The sequence below is a fragment of the Podarcis liolepis genome (assembly GCF_965112155.1).
Source record: "Podarcis liolepis genome assembly, chromosome: 4".
Classification (NCBI taxonomy): domain Eukaryota; kingdom Metazoa; phylum Chordata; class Lepidosauria; order Squamata; family Lacertidae; genus Podarcis; species Podarcis liolepis.
In genome coordinates, this window is record NC_139558.1 from 28299499 (window position 1) to 28319874 (window position 20376).

Below are 20376 nucleotides of genomic sequence, written 5' to 3' on the forward strand. Positions count from 1 at the left end.
CAGCTCTTGACAAAAACTTTATTTTGTTTCAGAGACAGAGAGACGGATATATTCAGAGTAGACGTGTCGTGTAAACTGTTATGTTGAGATAGTGTGTGTCTACACACATATGCATGCACACAACACTCCATTTACACAGCACAGTCCTCACCATTGTGATAGGAATTTTGAGGTCTTGGATATATGGTAATGTTCCTAAGTGTGCCAACCAAGCACATACATAGATCAGCACAGGAAGACCGACCTGGAACCATTTTGATTCCTAAACTGAGCAAATGTTTTCTCTGCAAGGTCAAAGTGGAAAACCTCCCCATTGTCTCTTTCCTCACAAATCCTGTCTTAAGGGCACATTTAAGATATGAATAGGGTGTGAGCCTGTGACCTGGCCCAGGAACCAAGTATCATCACAAAAGACTGGCCAGGCTCCCCAATCAAGTAACCTGCCAGACAGGAGATAAACAATGACAGGAGAAAAACAACATTCAAATTTGTTTTAGACCGCCTTTTTGTGATGTAGGTGTGATGTATCTGGAGGGTGGTCTTAGGTTACACCCCTTCTGTGATGTATGTATGATGTTTCTGGGGGTGGTCTTGATCTACAGGGTGGCAATTTCAAAAGTCTGGGCCTTGCCCGCCATTGTTCTGGGTTCCTCCTCCTTTCCTGCGTGTGAGGGGAGCACCCTGTTGCAACAGATCAATACAGATCAAGCTTACTAGCTGCTTTGCTTCTCAATATTCTCTGGTTGGCCTGTTATTTTCTCCTACCAATAGGGAACCTATGTAAGGACTCTATATGGGCTCTTGGATACCCCATAAGGGAAAAGGGCAATTTTTGTTTACAACACCATGTTTACTCAGAAGAAAGCTTTGTTGAATTCAGCTCCCAGGTAAACTGAGGTTTGGCAGGGCTGATGCCACACCTTCGGAAACGAGGCTTTGTGAGCGCAAAAGAGCAGCAGCTGCCCAGACGGAAAGCGGGAGGGAGCCTAGAATAACGGGTAAGCAAGAAGCAGAAGCAAGACCGAGATGTTATTCAGGTCTGCTCAGAAGTACGCGCGGCTGAGTCCAGCGGGGCTTACTCCCGGGGGCGGGGAGCAGGTACCAGGACTGCAGCCGCCTAAGCCTGACTCCATCCTGCAAAAGGAGAAACAACAGGGAGGGAAGAGCCGAGCACAGGGCTACTTCCGTTTTCCCACCCGCTCAGGTCCCTTTTTTTGCTCAGTGCAGCGCATCCTCCTCCTCCTCCTCCTCCTTTTCCCCCACCGGCAACAAAGGAGCCCTGGGCACCCCGCTCCCCTTCTTGCCCGGAATAGCGGTGGGCTGGAAGGAGTGGGCGGCACTCGGCTTGCATGCAGGCGAGTCCGGCGAAGCTGAGGAGGTGAGGGGCGCTGCCGGCGCTGCTACCGCTTTCCCGCTCGCGCCAACTCCACGCGGCGGTCCCGGGCTGCCCCGGAGAAAGGAGGCAGGTCCTCCCCGTGCCGTAGGCTGGAGAGGAACTTGCGGGTGAAGGAGGGCGCGGAAAAAGAGGAAGACTGCTAGGCGAGGAGGGAGCACCTGGCCGGGGAGCGTCGCAGCCCTCAGAAAAAGCAGCAGCAGCAGCAGCATCCCGGCCCCGGAGGTGAGCGCGAGTCATGTGCTTTGTGTGTTTGTTTGGGTTCAGGCGGCTCCTCCTCGTCAAGGGGTAGCCGGGGGTTGGGTGGGGGGGGGGAATGATTTGAATCCCGGCTGCTCCCGCCTTTACCGGCTCTCCTACTTAGTGCACGTTAGTTTGGGGTGGGTGGGTGCTGTGTTTGTTTCCTCGCCCTCCTTTGCTGGGAAAGAAAGGTGAGGGGAGGTTAGCTGCAAAGCGGCGCTTCCCGCGCCCTCACGCCCCACCGGTCCCTTTGTGAGTTTGGAGAGAAACCTCGGACTCCCAGTTTTGCTTCCAGAGCACCGGCTCGTCGATGGGGATTGGAGGCAAGGGCCGTAGCCCTGGGGTAAGAGAGGGCTTTGCCTTGCATGCAAAAGGGGCCGGGTTAAATCCCCATAGGCTCTGTCTTTCTGTAGGCCTGGGGGAAACTCCTGCCTTGAAACCCCTAGATTGCTCCTTCAGAGACGATATTGGTCTGGCGTGGTCTATGGCGACTTCCTATGCACCCTCTTTCACCCGCTTGCTCGTAAGTCCCACTAAGTTCAAAAGGGACTTCCCTACCTTAGTAACTGTGAAAAGACTGCTTCCTGAAAGCAAGAGTGAGTTGTCCACCTGTAATGTCCATTGTTGTGTATTGGAGGGAATTAGACCAGGTGTGTCTTGCCATGTCCTAGATGTTGGTGCTGCCGTGAGAAAAGATGCACTTGCTGAAATTCCTTTTGCTCACACAGCAGCTGAAAGGCACAAGGACAGACACCTTGGACTCTGTTGTGTGTTGCCCTTCCTCTTTCACATTTATTTATTAGACATATCCCACACTTCATCATAAGATCTGAGGACGGTTCGCAAGATATGTTGTCTCTATCAACTTTAATGTCCCAGCTGCAAGTGGGAATATGAGAATTTATTTTAACAAGTTTATATAACTATGTTAGAAACTGAGCTAGGAGCTAAATAGCATCTTAAACCTAGGTTACAGGCGCAACGACAAAATGTCTAGGCGAGCTTTTTTATAACAAGAATACAGAGCTGAAAATGAATGAACTGCAGCTAAAATATTATGTTCATTTTTCACATGGTCTAGTCCTTCCCCTGCCCACCCCCTTAATATCTTTAGGAGGGTCTTTTCCCCAGCCTTCAGGGAGTAGCTGGAAGTGGGGAGGTAGAAAAATCTCCTTTCCTTCTATTCTGAAGGTTTAATCTGAAATCTTAGGCACAGTACTACACTCAGAAACTGCTCACACTAATGAAATTTCCTGTTGCAAAATGTGCCTAGAACAATGGGAGTTTCGAACACTCTTACATACTGCTTAGTCATCAACACAAATAAGCTGTTTACATGAAACAGACATTAAAATTGCCAGGAAAATCAGATGTTAAAAAAACTTAGGGAACTTAAAAAAATTCAAAATAGAAATGAAATTAGTAGTTTCAAAAATGCACATTATAAAATAAAATTACATATTAAAATACACATCAGATATACATGTCTGAGTAGGCCTAATTAGAGTCGCATGCTTCAGTTACTGTGTATTGGTATAAATTTGTGGTGGCTGGTGTCCATTGGAACTGGGAATATGGAAGGTAGAGAAGCCAAGAGCAGGTCTTAGGATCTTCCTAAAAAACGTTCAGCAACTTTCAGGGTGTTCTGGTTTTTACTTTTTGCGATATGGCAACCCTAAACCAGAGCCAACAAATTCTACTTCCACCCCCTGCCTGACTGCTGAATTTTACAAGCGCAGCAACAAAACTAAGGAAGAGGAGGTTGCCACATGCAGTTCCAACCTCTGGACTGCTTGTAAGCAAGAAGTCAAGCATGGTGGGACAGTGTGCCATTTTCTCCCTATTGGGCCAGTCTCCACTAGTATACAGTGTAATATTGTGCATATCTATTCAGAAGTTAAGTCCCATTGACTTTCATGAGACTCAACTCTCAGTTTGGTGGTAAGGTTGCAGCCATGGGATCAGTTAACATGCTGAAAGGATAGATAGTGTGGTTTGTTTTTAGGTGCATAAATTGCAGTTAATTAACAAATGGCAATCTGGGGAGCAGTAGAATGGAATGGAGTGTGTACAGCCATTGCTGCATAAAAAGCCCTGCAATACCTGTCAGCCAGGTATAAGTTGTATACATCACCTACCTGGATAGGATTCTTGGGCAGCCTTCTTGCCGCTGAAGCACCTTGTTTCAGGATCCTCTAATGGCAGTAGCATTGCCTCTTCTGTGCTTTTTGCTGGATCCTTACCCTCCCCAGAGACATAGGGTGGATATTAGCACCACAGCCTAAAAATATAATTTATATCCATGGATAATGAAAAAACCCAATCCTATGTTATGTTGCAAGTTAAGTTCCACTGTATTTAACAGAGTTCACTCCCAGATAAGGTGTGCAGGCCAGGCATACTTCCTTGCGAGTAAATTCCATTAAGCACAACGGTGCATACAATACAACCCCATTAAATGGAAACAATTGTTGAATTGATTATCTTGGTCTTGTGTTAAAAAAATGTACATTATGTTTCAAGAAAAAGTCCTGTATTAAAAATCTATATTTTTCCTTTTTTCATAGAAGTAAATATTATAAAGAGATGGCAACCAGTAGGGTGAAGAGATATCATGTAATAATAATCTCTTTCAGGTTAAGTGTTCCCTTTTTTCCTGTGTGGTTGGGAAAAAATGCCATGTCTCAATTTAATTCGTAATTACATTTTGCTTGGAGCTGCTGAGCTACTGAAGTTCTCTTGAATTGTTCCACTGGAAATTGTATACACTTTTCCCTGTGTTTTCCAAATATGTGACTTTTTAGCAAGGTGCACAATAATGCAGGCTGGGGGGGAGGTGTAAACTTTATATCTTGAAATATTAAAGTATATTTCATACCCATTAAAATTCATATCCATTTAAATTTTACAAAATTATGTGGTTTGGTTGGATTTGTGAAGCTTTTGTAGTTCCTCAGAACCCTTTGGACAACTCACAACATATAACATCAATACCCATAACCATAAAAATACAGTATTTCAACAGCTAAAAATGAGAATCTCCAAACCTTAAAATAATCTACAAGCAGCAAGCCAACAGCAGAATAGCCTTGCTCCATGTATGCCCTCTGGAAGAATTTTTAGTTTTATTTGTCAACTAGATGAATAAAGTATTCATAGTAAACAGCCTGCCAGACTTTCCTGGGGGGAGAGTTCTAGATGAGGGTGCTGCTACTGGAAATGCCCTTGGCTATATATGGCTTTTAGTTTGTCACCTGGTTAAAAATGAATGAAAACAGGGAATTTAATGCATTTTAAATGTCTTCTGTCTTGGGCAAAATTCATCTCTGCCGAGAATTTGTGCAATATGGGTATGTTATCGCTTTCTTGGTTTTGGAGCTGTTGCTTTTGAGAAACAGGCTGCCAGAATGCTGAAAGATCCAGGATTTTTTTAAAAAAACTTTTACATACACATTTATTTATTTTAAAAAGCCTCCTGCCCTCAGCTTGATGACAAGTTTCTGGAAGGAAACCAAAAATAAGAAAAGTACTCTGACTGGTAAATCATTATCCTATTTGTGTTTATTCAGAAGTAAGCCCTATTCAGTTCAGTAGGATTTACTCCGAGGGAAGTGGACATAGGATTGTAGCCTCTGTGACTTCTGGCCTGATAACTCTTCAGAAAATTGAACATTTAGGCTAATCATTGCCAGCTATCTCTATAATTCTGCCAGGTTCAGCTTGTGAGAGGTGATTTGATGCTTCTCAATATGCCATAAATCATTTTCTGAAAAGGAATGTTACATTATGAGATAATATATACAGAATTACAAAGGGCAAAATTATCAGCAGCTTGGTCTTTTGTCTAAAAACATTTGCACAAATTAAATATTTGTTAGGCCTACAGAATATGCAAAATCTGTATTCCAGTTTTTTAAACAGTCCCTACAAAGTGGCCTCCAGTAGAATTAGGTGATGTGTTGTACTTTACAAGTTGCAGAAGACCTGGGGACATGAGCATGCTTGTGGAAGAAACTTTTTTTTCTTTTTAAATTGTAGGAATTGAAGTAAGATACTTTCATGTCTAATTACTGGAGGTTTGTCCTGTGTAAAGAAAATGGAAGTTGCAGCTGTTTTTCAAAAGACAATCAGCCTAATGAAGGGAAAGAAGATGTGGATCACCACATTGTGGTATCGGACATCATCCGGCTTGTGCAAGATAAGCAGAAGATGCTGGCAGTACAGCCAGGTAAGGCAATCTGTGCTACACCTTAGAAACACTTTGCAGTAAAGCCAGTCTTCCTCTGTGTCATATATAAAGTCACAAAGAAAATGGGCAAAGCAGGGAATACATTTTTTAAAATGTTGCTAGGAAACTCAGTTCCTCTCCTCCCACATCTTTGACCCTGTGGCCTCTCACACTCACCTCTATATTCCTGTTTCTCCTATTCATATAGAACCGGCACAGGAGAGGGGTGTTTATGACAGAAAAAGTGTTAAGAGCAGGAAGGAGGTAATTTGTTAACAAATGTGTGATGCTGTGCCAGTAGCTTTGCAGCCTGCATGTAATATGTGCTCTCTCACCTGTGTTCTCTCACTTCTGTGTCTCCAATCAGCACATCCATTTCCTGCTTCTGCAAAATGTAGGATAAACGAGCTCTATGTTTTGTGATAAACGTATCTTTAGATTAGAATTTGCTTCTTTTCATTGCATCCTAGAACTTCAGAACTTGCTTTCAATACGGTTATTCAGCTAATGTTTGATGTAGTTAGGGTAATTAATTTGGCGTGCAGTAGACATGTTTCTGGAAAAATAGTGAGTCCCCCCCCCCCAATTGTCTACCACTTTGCAGATGCTTCCTTCCCCCCACCCCACCCCCGTTTATGCCATACAGTGCAGCTAGCTACTTAGAGCAAAGGGGTTGTCTGGTTTATTCAATGTAAGCAGATTTTAGTTTCCTGAAATCCACCATGAACATTCTGATTGTGAGCCGACAATAATACTGTCCAGAAGCTCTAGGATGTTAATGTTGAATCAGACTCAAAACTGGTAGTATTGCACAAGGACACATTCCTTAGCCAGGTTAATAAAGTATTGAAAACAACTGAATTAAAATACCCTGGGATATTTTGCACACAAACCTACTCCTCCCCCTCCCCCCCCCCCCCCCCCGCAAATGATAAGTGGCTAAATTTGAAAAAATGCTTTAGGAAATCTGCTTAGTTATCTTGATTGCACAAACAGGCTTTTGAGTTTGCTGCAATTCCTGTACAGTTCAGAAATACTTGGTGGTGAAAATAGCTAGCAATGGATGGATACCATATACTGGAAGGACATTATGGGATTCTGGTGAATAAAGTCACCTACATTTTACGGTGTAAATTTGCAAGAAAAAAATCCATTTCCAGGCACCCAATGATCAGGTGCAGAGTGAATGCACATGGGGGCCAGAGAGATCAGGTTCACATCCCAAACTAAAAACCCAAATGAAATAATAATTAAGCCTTTGTTGGTTAGAATGCCTCTGTAGGAAGCCTCTGTATTGAACATGGATATAAACATTTCTTTTTCATCACTGCAAATATTTAATTAGAAAAGGAATAATAATAATAAATAATAAATTTATTTATACCCCACCCATCTGGCTGAGTTTCCCCAGCCACTCTGGGCGGCTTCCAACAAAATATTAAAATACAACAGTCTGTTTTACATTAAAAGTTTCCCTAAATAGGGCTGCCTTCAGATCTCTTCTAAAAGTCTGGTAGTTGTTTTTCTCTTGGACATCTGGTGGGAGGGCGTTTCACAGGGCGGGTGCCACTACTGGGAAGGCCCTCTGCCTGGTTCCCTGTAACTTGGCTTCTCGCAGTGAGGGAACCGCCAGAAGGCCCTCGGCACTGGACCTCAGAACGATGGGGGTGGAGACGCTCCTTCAGGTATACTGGACCGAGGCCATTTAGGGCTTTAAATGAATCCCTTGCTAAAGGTACAAAAATAAGAAGATGTTTTGTGATTGGGAAACAGAACAGTTTAAAATTGATAATAGGATATTAAATGGGCATATGATGGAAATACACGAAGAAAAAATGAGAGCATATCAATCTGTAATAGCTGCAGTTAGATGTCACAATATAACCATGGTTTATGGTTCACAATATAACCATGGTTTATTTTGATGGGAAGGAGCCTCAGGCTTGGGTGCAACCTCCCCTCCTCTGTGGCATGACCACAAGGAGGACTTCAGAAACTTTTGCTTCTGTTTTTGATTAGCTGCAGCTTGTCATTTCACCCATACCTGACAAACTGTGGTTAATCTTAAACTATTGCCAAACCATGGTTCTGGAGCTGCGTTGTTTCAATAAACCATAGTTCAGATTAACAACAGGTCAGGTTGTGTATAATGCTATGTTGGAGTTATTAAAAAGGAAAGTAAAAGCTTCAGCTGCACTGAGGGGAAAATGCAGAAGGGGGGGATTTATGGTTTATCATGTCCAAACACAGCCAGTATGTGTGTCAGTTGTTCAACTTGTCTTAAAAATGCAAATTGTCAGTTTATACATTTATGTAAATTTCATTTCACAGCTGCTATGTTCACAGGCTCTAGAAATCTTGAGCAATTATATTTATGAGTGGGGGGGGGGAGTGGAGACAGTCATCAGGCAAGCTGGGTTAAGATTGGGGGGAAGTTCCCCTGAGTTTGACATCCAGCAGAGCTTTCTGCAGCAGCACACTGCTAGAAATGGTAATTCTGCACTCCAGCAGGTGTTCTTTAATTATCTTGGAACAGATTCAACTTAGCTTATTATCAATATAGTAGTCATTTTAATAATCTGGAAATTCAAATGAGAAAGGAAATCACACACCCTGGCAGAAAGTCGTCTGTTATGCATTACACATTTTGCTAAATCCAGTTATTAAGTACAGGCTTCATTCATTAATCCCATACTGCCTCCTGAAAATCAGGAACATATCAAAGAATCTTAGAATTGTAGGGTTGGAAGGGACACCGAGGGTCATCTAGTCCAACCCCCTGCAGGTGCAGAACTTGGATTTTCATTTTTTTGTGAACTAGTGATGCATAAGTAGTAATGCTTCCAATTTAAGTTACCCAAGATACAGGTTTTTATTTCCTAAAATAATTAAATGGAAGGCAGCTTGGATGAAAATTGTAGTTTTCATTGCTTTTAGTTAATTGCTTTGACCATCACCACTTAATTTTACCCTTAAAGGGTGTCCTTAAGTAAGTGGAAAGTTTTACTGCTACATTTTGTGCTGATAATTGAATCTTTAAGCTAGACTGGCTCAACGTAATAAATATGAAGTGAGGTATTCAAAAAATATTTTATGTTGTGTTTACTGCCAGCTTATATCAAGTTACGTGACTTTTTTTTTTTTGGAACTGACAGTAATTTCCCTGAGGAGACTTGCTTTAATTGATACTACCTTGGAATTAACCTTGGCGTTATTTAGTATTAGATTAGCTAACCATACTTCAAAGGAGAACTCCGCAGTACTTTTTAAAATGGGGTTTTTAATCCACATTTATATGCTGCAGTACCAGTTAGCCCAGTATGCTAACAGGAGTATGCACACCATGGCTTAAATGATGGGGGGGGGGGATGAATTTGGACAAACGGAAGAAAACTTTCCTCAGCCAGATGAATGTAGATCAAGAATGTGAAAACGTAGGTTTTTATTAACTTCAACACACACAGTTCAGGTATTTTTTGGAATTGACATTAATTGACCTGAGCAATCTTTACCTGGAGACACAAGTGGCTAGGAGTACCTATTTCCAGCTATGGCTCCTGTTGGGCAGGTATTACTTGGTTACTGTATTCTGTACTTTGCATGGCGTCTAGATTGCAACATACTCTACCTGGGGCTGCCCTTGAAAGCAATTCAGAAACTTCCAACTGGTCCAGAATGCAGCAGCTAGCTTGTGGTCTGTGGTTCCATTTAGAATTTACTTAACCCCTTTTTCTAAAACATTTGCACTGGCTGTAGTTCTTTTCTGGATCCAGTTCAAGGCACTGACATTAGTGTTTAAAGTTTCAAATATCTGAGGTTTCCCTACAAACTCTCAAAGTGTTCAGAGGGACTTTTCTTGATAGTTCCACCTTTCTTGGAGTGCTGGAAATGTTGCCCTGGGAGAGGTTTTTCTCTGTGGCAGCCCCTAGATTGTGTATTTCCATCCCTGCAGAGGTGCATCTAACACTTCTGCTGTATGCAGAAGATAGGCCTCTTTACTCCCCTTGGCCTTTGATACTTTCCTCTTCATTTTAAAAGCAAATTCAGTGGCTGAAATTGGTAGCTTATCTCCCTCATCTGATTCCTGGTGAGTGGTCTCTGCACAGACATGCTTCAAAGAAATTAGAGCAGTGATGCTTTTATAGCCATTGATTAAAATGTCTGTTTTGTGTCTGAGGTAATTTGGCAGTTTCTGGGTTCTTCTTGGTTTTGTGGATTTATGTCACTGGTATTTTGTGCAAGCCTTTTGTGGGGAGGGGAGATTTTCATTGGGGCTTTGGCTGTGGCAATGGGGAGGCTAATCACCCTGCCTTTGTGGTTCTGATTTGGGTTGGCAGGCTCTTGAGTTACTGAGCTTTTTTGTGTAAAAAAACCCAAACAACTATTCAGAAAGGACTCGGCGGAAATGGATTGCTATTTTATGGCTTTGAAAGAAAAATAAATTGAACTTGGATACACAACAGAAACTGTTACATTGACATAATCAAAGGCCTACATGTGGGGTATTTTCAGATAATAAAATGGACAGAGCACAGAAGGTCTGGAAGGTGCACCCCCACCCCCACCCCGCTTCTGTCAAAGGAATTGTTTTCTTTATTTTTATTTCCACATAGGCCTTAAAATCTATGTGGACAGAATGTTTCTTACCATAGCCCTTGAGGGCTAATTCTGTGTTTTCACCAATCGACATTGTTCCATGTATTTCCAGTTTATGTTTATAAAAACATAATGCAGAATCCTAATTCTTATAAACACCAGTAATACAGGCAACCCCTGATTCGTGCAGGGGCTGCGTTCTGAGTCATCACTCACAACAACAGAGCATACATAAATTCCCTCACACATGAAAGTCGCATATCAAGGAAATGTCTAGGCTAGCTGGAATCCTTCTCCTTGTCATCAGGAAGATATGGAAGATTGTGTGAAGGAAGTTCCATGATTTGAGCCCCCACCCGCAGTCTTAAGTGATACAGTCTAGACCAGGGTTTTCGAATTTGTGACCCTTCAAATTTTGTTGGACTCCAACTCCCATAATCCATGATGGCTAGAGCTAAAGGATGCTGAAGACGCAACAAGTTCTGAGGACTACTGGTTCCCCAACCCTGGTCTAGAACAGAAGGCTAAGCGCACAATATCTGGTTTTGGTGAGAACCAGCCCAAATCATCAACCATGGAAGGATTAAAACATATTGGTTGTGTACATTTTATCTCAATGACTGTTTTAGAAATTCTGTGGCAGTTTTCTTAGTGTCGTCTAACCCACCAACACAGATGAGGTGGTGAGATATTTGGTGTATGAACCCTTACTCCCCAGTAGGTGTTGCTGTTGAACCAATGTCGCAGGCTTGATGATGGAGACATGACTGGGAGTTTAAAACAGGAGGAAAAGGAGGACTTTAATTACCGGTACTTATAGGGGTTGGCAGCGATTGTCAAAGCAGTGTATATACCACCTAGGGGGAGACAGAAAGCCTGTCTTTCCCCTTTAAATCTCCCTCTTTCGCCATCTGAGCAACAGACAAACGAAAAACATGCAACAAATCATATGACTTCTAAATGTAATGTGTAACATAGAATTGAGCCATCAGCACTTTTGAACAAACTGGAATTTACTCCCCGAAGTGAAATATGCCTGGTTATTAAAGTGTCCAGTAAATCTCTTTCGAGAATGAGGATTTCACTGTGCGAACTCCCTCCCCTGTGTTCTGTTTCCAAGGAAACCACTGCGCTGCAAAGGGACTGCATGAAGTTGAATCTGTCAGTTATGCTGCTTGTTGGTTATGTGACTGCAGTTTTGGGATTTAGTACTTGCACTTTTTCCTTTCCTGCTTGAGTCACGGGGTGGATGATACCTTCCTTAAACTTTATGAAGTAAATCTCTGTGGTGAAATAGGATTGCGCTTTTGAAGAAAGCTTCAGGAAAGGTTAGTCTGCTTTCCTGGGGCAAGTGTTGGTTGAAAATACACACTCCTCTAATTCCCCCTTATAAATAATGGAAATTTAATGATGTTGTTAGAATATAGAACCTGAGTTCTATATATGCAATAACCTGGAGAGTTATTGCATTTGCCTCTTAAAAGGGTTTTGATAGGTAACATCAAATGTTGTGATGGGATAGAGATTTGTGTTTGTTGTGATTTTATCTTCCACGTCAATGTTTCCTGAACTTGCAGTTGCTCTTTAAGATTAAATCTAACCCTGTGTGAATGATAGCCAAGTTAAAGCTTTTGAAGAAGATTAATAGCATGGACTTTTTATTAGTAGTATTAAAAAATGCTGTGGAGAATCATTATTGTTACAGCATGTGGCACTTTAAGGAGTGTTGTAATCCAACAAAAACACAAGTCCTTGCCTCAGGGGAGTGTTTAATCTGAAATCAACAGTGAAGAAAACAATGTCAGGGCAGAGAGAGTGAGAGAGAGAACAGATAGCAAGGGATGGATGTGAACAGTTTCATGTAGATGAAGTTGGTTACAGATGGGAGGGATTAATACATGTGTTTCTGTTTTAGTAATTCTGTATGATGCTTTTGTCAGGAAAGAACTCAAAACTTATATTTATGTACTTACCTTTATTAAAGTAACTTTTATAATGTAATTGTAAAATATACCACAGTTCTAGTGGCAAAATGTGGAGATTCTCTTTGTTTCATTCATAAAAGGCAATTTTTAAGGCTTGGATTATCTACCCTTGCTTGTTTTCAAAGTAGGATCATGGCTTTAATTACCCTCTGCCCATTAAGACAGAGAGACAAGACAGCAGATACAGTACCTCGGGTTACATACGCTTCAGGTTACGTGCGCTTCAGGTTACAGACTCCGTTAACCCAGAAATATTGCTTCAGGTTAAGAACTTTGCTTCAGGATGAGAACAGAAATTGGGCTCTGGCGGCGCGGCAGCAGCAGGAGGCCCCATTAGCTAAAGTGGTGCTTCAGGTTAAGAACAGTTTCAGGTTAAGAACGGACCTCCGGAACGAATTAAGTACTTAACCCGAGGTACCACTGTAACTCCATTGTCCATTCCTTTCAAAGTCTTAAGCAAAGTCACCTACATAAGACTTAGAAGAAGGATGCTCAGAGTTTGCCTGCCTAAGCTGTGGTGATCTAGACCTTGTAGGCCCCTGTATTCTGATCATGAATCTCACCTTCTCTTTGCATTGAATGAGGATGCAGAACAGCAAAACGGGCATAGGGATAGAAAGTGCAGAATTCTCCCTTCCCATGGCCTCTCGCTCCAAGTATTCTTCTCCCAGGTGTGCACACTTCCAGTATGAAGGGGAAAGAACTTGTGGGAGGGCAGAAAGTGGCTGAAGGGAGAGAACCTTTAGGTGATAAGGGGAGCAGTCTATACTGTTTACATCCAATACTTCTGGTGTTTAAAATTAAGATACACACCCTTTTCTATGTGATGGGAGTAGAACTGGGTGATAACTGGTTTTCAACATCACAATAGTCTAGAACATTGTGATATACTGTGATACATCACAGTGCCTGTTATGTCAGTATATCGCTATGTAGAGGCATTGGCTGGCTTCACAGTTTTTCCTGCATCGTGCCTGCTCTTGTGAATCCCTGCTCCCCTGCATGAGGCAGGGGACAGCTGAGCTGGCAAAGTTAACTGGGACTGCAGGAAGCAAGAGAAGCATTGGCTGGCTTCATGGTTTTCCCAACATTGTGATTTTTGCATAGTGCACATACACAGAATGGTAGGCAGTTATCCTATAGAAATAAAAGTACAGATCTATTTATGCTCTTTTCCCATAAAACATTTTAAAGTGACAGGTAGGTAGCCGTGTTGGTCTGCCATAGTCAAAATAAAAAAAATTCCTTCCAGTAGCACCTTAAAGACCAACTAAGTTAGTTCTTGGTATGAGCTTTCGTGTGCATGCACAGTGTATCTGAAGAAGTGTGCATGCACACGAAAGCTCATACCAAGAACTAACTTAGTTGGTCTTTAAGGTGCTACTGGAAGGAATTTTTTTTATTTTGACATTTTAAAGTGATTTAACAATTTTTTAAAAACCCATCAGCAATTAAAAAAAAGATATAAAACCATTTCAAGTCCAATACAGATGCCAGTCTGGGATAAAAATAGCCAATTAAATAAAGAGAGGTAATGACTAAAGGAAGACAGTTGGGTGGACACCCCATGAGTTTGCTATCTAATTGCCAAACTGCGGGAGGCAGTGGAAGACAGGAGTGCCTGGCGTGCTCTGGTCCATGGGGTCACGAAGAGTCGGACACGACTAAACGACTAAACAACAACAAACATTAATGCTAAGGGGACTATAGGAATGACTTCTTGCATTTTTGCTTCTGTTGTGTGATTGGGCAGAGCTACTGTATGTGGGATTATGAATGAATGCCTTTAAATTGAAAGCCCCTGTAAATGTAACTGTAGGTGTTTCAGTAGTAATCTTGCTTGGTTACAAGAGGAATTGCAGATGTGAACACATTCCTGTTTTGTATATTTGAAATGGAATCTGAGGATATTTCCTCAGGAGGCAAGACCCAGATCTCCCAGGTCCCAGTTTAATTCTGTCCAGTGACCACCAGTAGCCTTGTTAAAACATTGATTGAACCAGTAAATTCCATGGGCTCTCTTATATAATATGTCAGGGAACTGAACACTGACGGGGGAAACTAGATGCAATTGAGTTCTTTCAAAATCAAATGTTGTATCATTTGATAGTCCCAATTTTTTCCCCAGTATTCACATATCAAAGTTCTTCATTTTTAATAAAAGCTAAGATTATTTAAGATTTTGACAGTTTTTGTAAATGTTTTAAAGAAAGGAGGAAAACTTAACTATATTGCTGGTATGATATAATGAGTTGCTTTCCTCCTCAAGGGTGAATTTTCCTTTTCTTTGATATGTACTCAAACTGACAAGGTACCAGTGATGTACTCTTGTTCGGTCCTGAAATACCTTTTGGAATTATTGCTATGTGATGATTAAATGTGGCATTTTATTAAAATGCCCTTTGTTAAGATTAGCCTGACTTGCTCTCAAATGAATGCTCTTGATTTGTATGTTTAATCTCTTTACATGGGAGTCATAAGGAGTGTGGATTAAGAGAGCTTTATATCATCAAAGTTAATTTTAAAATGTACATGACTGCAGTTATTATATTAACAAAAAACAACAACCTCGCAACCCTACCATTGTTGCTTTGTGATAAATATTAAGGATTAAAACTTAGTTTGCCTTTATTCAGTCTCTTTATAATTCTGTTATAAATAAAAATACCCCCGTCTGATGCCTTTAAATAAAGACTATACTCAATTATGAATCATAACTTTCAAGTTTCATTGGGATTGGAGGCAGTTCAGGAGCATATCATTATTTTCTAGACTTGGTGGTATCATTATCACTTCTTTGTGTTCACCATACTTGACTTGCAAAATAAACACTCCAAGTTATGGGCATCTTTGAGCAGAGTGGGGAGTCTACCTCTTCCAGCTACAGGAATTGAATATTGGGTCAAGATTTAGATTCTAGGTGTTCAATTTCTGTTCTAGGAAACCTTGGAAGCTTATCTAGGCTTTCTCATCTCAAGAAAAACCTCAGTAATGGTGTACAGGGTCCTCTAAAAGAAAGATCACCCACCATTGATCTCCATTATGTTGTGTGTAGCAACAGGAAAGTTTGGTTTGTGTTAGGCTACATTGTGGTTAAGCTAAGCCAACATGGCTAGGGACCAATATGTTCTACAGAAACAAGGGATGCGGGTGGCGCTGTGGGTAAAACCTCAGTGCCTAGGACTTCCTGATCGTATGGTCGGCGGTTCGAATCCCCACGGCGAGGTGAGCTCCTGTCGTTCGGTCCCAGCTCCTGCCCACCTAGCAGTTCGAAAGCACCTCTAAGTGCAAGTAGATAAATAGTTACCGCTTTATAGCGGGAAGGTAACGGTGTTTCTGTGCGCTGTGCTGGTGCTGGCTCGCCAGAGCAGCTTCGTCACGCTGGCCACGTGACCCGGAAGTGTCTTCGGACAGCACTGGCTCCCGGCCTCTTAAGCGAGATGAGCACGCAACCCCAGAGTCGGTCACGACTGGCCCGTACGGGCAGGGGTACCTTTACCTTTACATTGTGGTTAAGCTAAGCCAACATGGTTAGGGACCAATATGTTCTACAGATGCTTCTGCAACACTAACCGAACGTGTATCTTGGAACATGACCTTGAGTCCAATGATTAGACCACTGAGGAAGCCCGGAAAACTATCTTGGGAGTGTGTACCTGCAAGCCCCAGTTAAAGGGCCCTATCAGGGGCGAACAGCGGCCTTTGATTACTTGGACTGCCAGAGCGAAACAGGTGCAAAACGCCGGCACCCTGTTGTCTACAACTTCATTGTCTACAACTTTATTAACATCTATCTATAACTCTACTAGCATCTCTCGGTATTGTGAATATCACCAAACTTACCTTTTGTTGGTATCTTCATGAACTTATCTAATAGACTGAGTTAAGCATTTGAAAAATCCATTGAAACCAGACATGATAAGTTCATTTTAGCTGGGTAGTTCACAAGTCTTTGTGGCTTTGTTTACTGTTGTATTTTTCTCAGAAGGTAACTTAAAAAAAAAGAAAAAAGCTTCTATTCTCACCCTGGATAAATTTTATTATATTATACACATAGGAGAACTGAAAAGGTATACAGTATACCATGTACATACTTTGATTGGATATAATATTACTGCTGATTTTGGGATAGGGTGGGGCTTTCAAATGGTTTTCTTAATACTCAGGCTGCAACCCTAGACAGAGGGTCAGACTTGACTGCAGGGGATCTGAGGTTCAAAAAGCTGTAGATGATAAATGTAGCTGCCTTCTGGGTTGTGATCCAAGCAGGACCGCTGGTAAGGCCAGAATATTTTAAATCATCACTTCGTTGTTTGACATGTCTTTTGCAGAGTAAAAATCTGGACTTGAATACCAAGTGGTATTGAGTTTTCTTCTATTCTCTACTTACTGCATCAGATTAATTTTCTTAAAAGGGAAAAAATAGCTAAGGCTAAAAAGGAAATAAATTTCCTGGGACTTAAATAGTTGAGGCACATAAATAAAACTAATAGTGTGCTGTGAATTATGGATTCTGCCATCAAACCAGTTGAAAAATCCCACAGTTCAACTGCCTCTGGGTACTTCAAGTTTGTTATTTGTTGTAACTTCTGCTACAGTAAATGGAGAGTTCATTACTTAAAAAGCAGTGAGGCTTTGCTCTTGGGTTAATTCAACTACAGTGAAAGGGAGAATGTGGGTTTGGGTATCTTAAGAGGTTTCCTGGTGAGATTGCTGCCTTCAGGAAGTGGAATTTGTTAAGAAGATGTTATTTATAGGAAGTGCTCTGTGCTGCAAGAACTAAGATTAACATATCCTAGTAAGCCATAAGGACAACAACAAAAATGTCTCATTAAAGTTTGCTAGTCCTCACACTATTTGTGATGTAGGGACCGGGGCTCAAGAAATAATGGATATTTGAGCAAATTAGGCCAGCCTTCCGAAATTTTCGATCCAAATACAGTGGTACCTCGGGTTAAGTACTTAATTTGTTCCGGAGGTCTGTTCTTAACCTGAAACTATTCTTAACCTGAAGCACCGCTTTAGCTAATGGGGCCTCCCGCTGCCGCCGCGCCACCGGACCATGATTTCTGTTCTCATCCTGAAGCAAAGTTCTTAACCTGAAGCACTATTTCTGGGTTGGTGGAGTCTGTAACCTGAAGCGTATGTAACCTGAAGCGTATGTAACCTGAGGTACCACTGTAGCTATTGAAGACACAGGTCTTGCACTTAGTTGTGGGAAAATGATTGCTTGTACATGAGAGCATGAGCAAAGTTCTTATTGTTACAGGGTGATTTCATAGCTAGAAGCATCCTTGGAGCATGAACAGCGCGTGAACAGCTCGTGCTGTCCTATATGATTGGCTAACGTGGCATGGCCTGATGCTCGCATAATCTAGTGCGAAGGTCTTTATCTGCTGGCTAGAACAAATTGCTTGGCTTGTATTTTGTATCTTTCTGATTTCACACAATAAAAGCTGTGCTGCATTAGCCCTAGGGGCAGCCATATTTCGGAACCTATCATGGTGTGAGACTGATTTTTCTTTGGATGCCGAGCTGTAACTCGACAATTGGTGCCCCGTGTGACTGCCTTCGGACTTCACGTTGTTTTTCATTATTCAGCACTCACCAACACGTCGTTCATCCACGTAGTGGATCCCTGGTGAGTGCTCCCGTGTGATTTCTTTCGGACTTCATGCTGTTTTACAACGTTCAGCCTCACCTCGCCCGGAAGGGCTGCAGACGCGTCGTTCATCCACGTAGTGGATCCCCGGTGAGAGCTCCCGTGTGAATGTGATTCTGGACTACGTTACGGACTTATCAGCACTTATCTCCGCCCGGACAGGGCAAAAGGCGCCTCCCTCATCCTCCTAAGGATCCCTCCGGTAAGTGCTCCCTGCTCTTTTTGCAACTCTTGCAATCATGGGAAAGTCTCTCTCTGCACCACAGAAAATTTTTTTTAAAGACCTTAAATTCCTTTTGGCCAGTAACAACCTTGCTGTTCGGAAAGCTGACCTTAAGTCCCTTATAAAAGCCCTGGACACTCACTGCCCCTGGTTCCCCCAGGACGGAAATTGGGAGTTAGACGATTGGAAAAAAATTGGACACTTCTTTCAAAATCATCCTCAGATTGATGTCAAGGTTTTGCACGCCTGGGGTAACGTCTACAAAGCTATGTCGTGCTTAACTCCTTCAAACATTCTTCTGGCTGCTGCAACAGCTTCTTCGCCCGCCCTCCCGGCCCCCGCTTTGCCTGCCTCAAACCTACCTCCTAAACCGCCGGACATTTTCCCTTCGGCTCCTCCTGTCACTCCCCTGCATTCTTCAAATTCTGCAGCACCCCCCGCTCTTCCACCTCCTCCACCCAAGGCATCTGGCACCGCTCCTACCATTCCTCTTCAAAGATCTCTCAGTGCTGCCGCTCCGTTGTTGCCTTTTGATTTTGATACTCCAAATCACTTTCCTGTGATTGCTCCTGCACCCCCAGCCCCCGTCATGCTGACCCAAACCGATGTTCTCGATGGGCTGACGGGAGGATGCAATTTTCTTCCTATTGCCCAACAGTTGGCCCTTGATCCTATGTATTGGGCAGCCACCACAGCCTCAGCCCAAGAGGCTCTGGCCTCTGTCCCTGATGACAGGAATGAGCGTGATGGCCGATGTGGAAACATCAGACAGGGCCCTGCAAAGCCCTATGGACAATTTGTCGATCGCTTGTATAATACCCTCAAGCGGCAAGTTCAGGACCTGGCAGCACAAGAACTGATTGTACGCCAGCTTGCGTTTGATGATGGAAATGAGGACTGTAAGCAAGCACTGCGCTCTCTAATGGCAACATCAAATATAGCCATTGCAGACATGCTTAAAGCCTGCCAGTCAGTGGGCACTGCTAGCCACGGCCTGCTAGCCACGGCCTTGTCCTCCGCCGTGTCCCAAAATCCTGCAAAGGATAAAACCTGTTGGATTGACAGTGGCTAAGGAGAAAATCCAGCGGACCTTACCTATTACGTGCCTGGGACACAAGCTGACAGCATCTGCAGCCATTCCAGTCACGCCTCAACTACAGTTTCCTGGTCATCTTAAACTGGTGGATTTACAACAAATTCTTGGACAGCTGAATTGGATAAAGAGTTATTTGGACCTGCCCACCTCTACTTTGTCTCCACTATTTTCTGCCCTTAAAGGACATAAGGATCCAGCAGACAAGATCACAGTCACCTCTGCAATGGAAGAGGCTCTTCCACAGCTGTTCCAGTGTTTCCTGGCACGCTGAAAGGCCATCTTCATCCCTACTGCATTGGCCCCCCTTTTCCCTGGGAAGCCACTTCAACCACCAAACATCATTACAGTTTTGCTGCCTCCTAATAGCAACCATCCCATCTGTATCATCACGCTTCATTGGGCTTGGACTTTTGACTCAGCAGTACAAGGAGCAATACATCAGACTTATTTACAGCAAATGGGCTCCTGTATCTGCAGAAATGGTTGTGTGACTTCTTCTGGATTGTGGTTTTTACATGCCAATAATCGAGCCACGAAATATCACACAGGTTGCTCGGAAGTAGCCATTGAACTAATTTACCATTCTCATCCTTATTGACATCGCTTGGATTTTACCCCCCAGTTCTCTTCTTTTTTTCTCCTCCCTCAGGAGTCCTGCCCTATGATGTGTTCCCCTGAGCATGTACAGAGGGCTGTCTTGGAACTATTGTGGACTCTTGGCAAGGGAGGGGGTGAAGGGATTTCAGTGTGTTCCAGTTGTTTCATTTTTGTGCTTTGGCATGGTTCCCGGACAGAAAGCAAGTTGCAATATGGTTCTTTAACATGGCCCACGAAGACAATGGGCTCTGTTCTCTACCTTGTTGCAATCTTTTTAGTTACAGCAAGCGGAATATGCTTGGCTAGTGCCTTCTAGCTGCTGAGAAAAATGATTTTAAAAAGCTTCTCGAAGCTTT

The 20376-nt window shown here is 42.6% G+C and overlaps 1 protein-coding gene across 10 annotated transcripts in view; it reads left to right on the plus strand.

The window, feature by feature from the left end:
- Positions 1–619: 619 nt before the first annotated feature.
- Positions 620–20376, plus strand: part of MCF2L (MCF.2 cell line derived transforming sequence like) — a 120392-nt gene continuing 100635 nt past the window's right edge. For 3 of the 10 annotated variants that reach the window (XR_014525564.1, XM_083501113.1, XM_083501103.1), the window contains exons 1-2: positions 1627–1976; positions 5672–5861. Coding sequence is in view for 7 of the 10 variants with exons in the window: in XM_083501113.1 (XP_083357239.1) it covers positions 5693–5861 (169 nt within the window). In the remaining 3 variants the exon portion in view is untranslated. The other 7 variants (XM_083501112.1, XM_083501102.1, XM_083501108.1 and 4 more) reach the window with 6 other exon arrangements.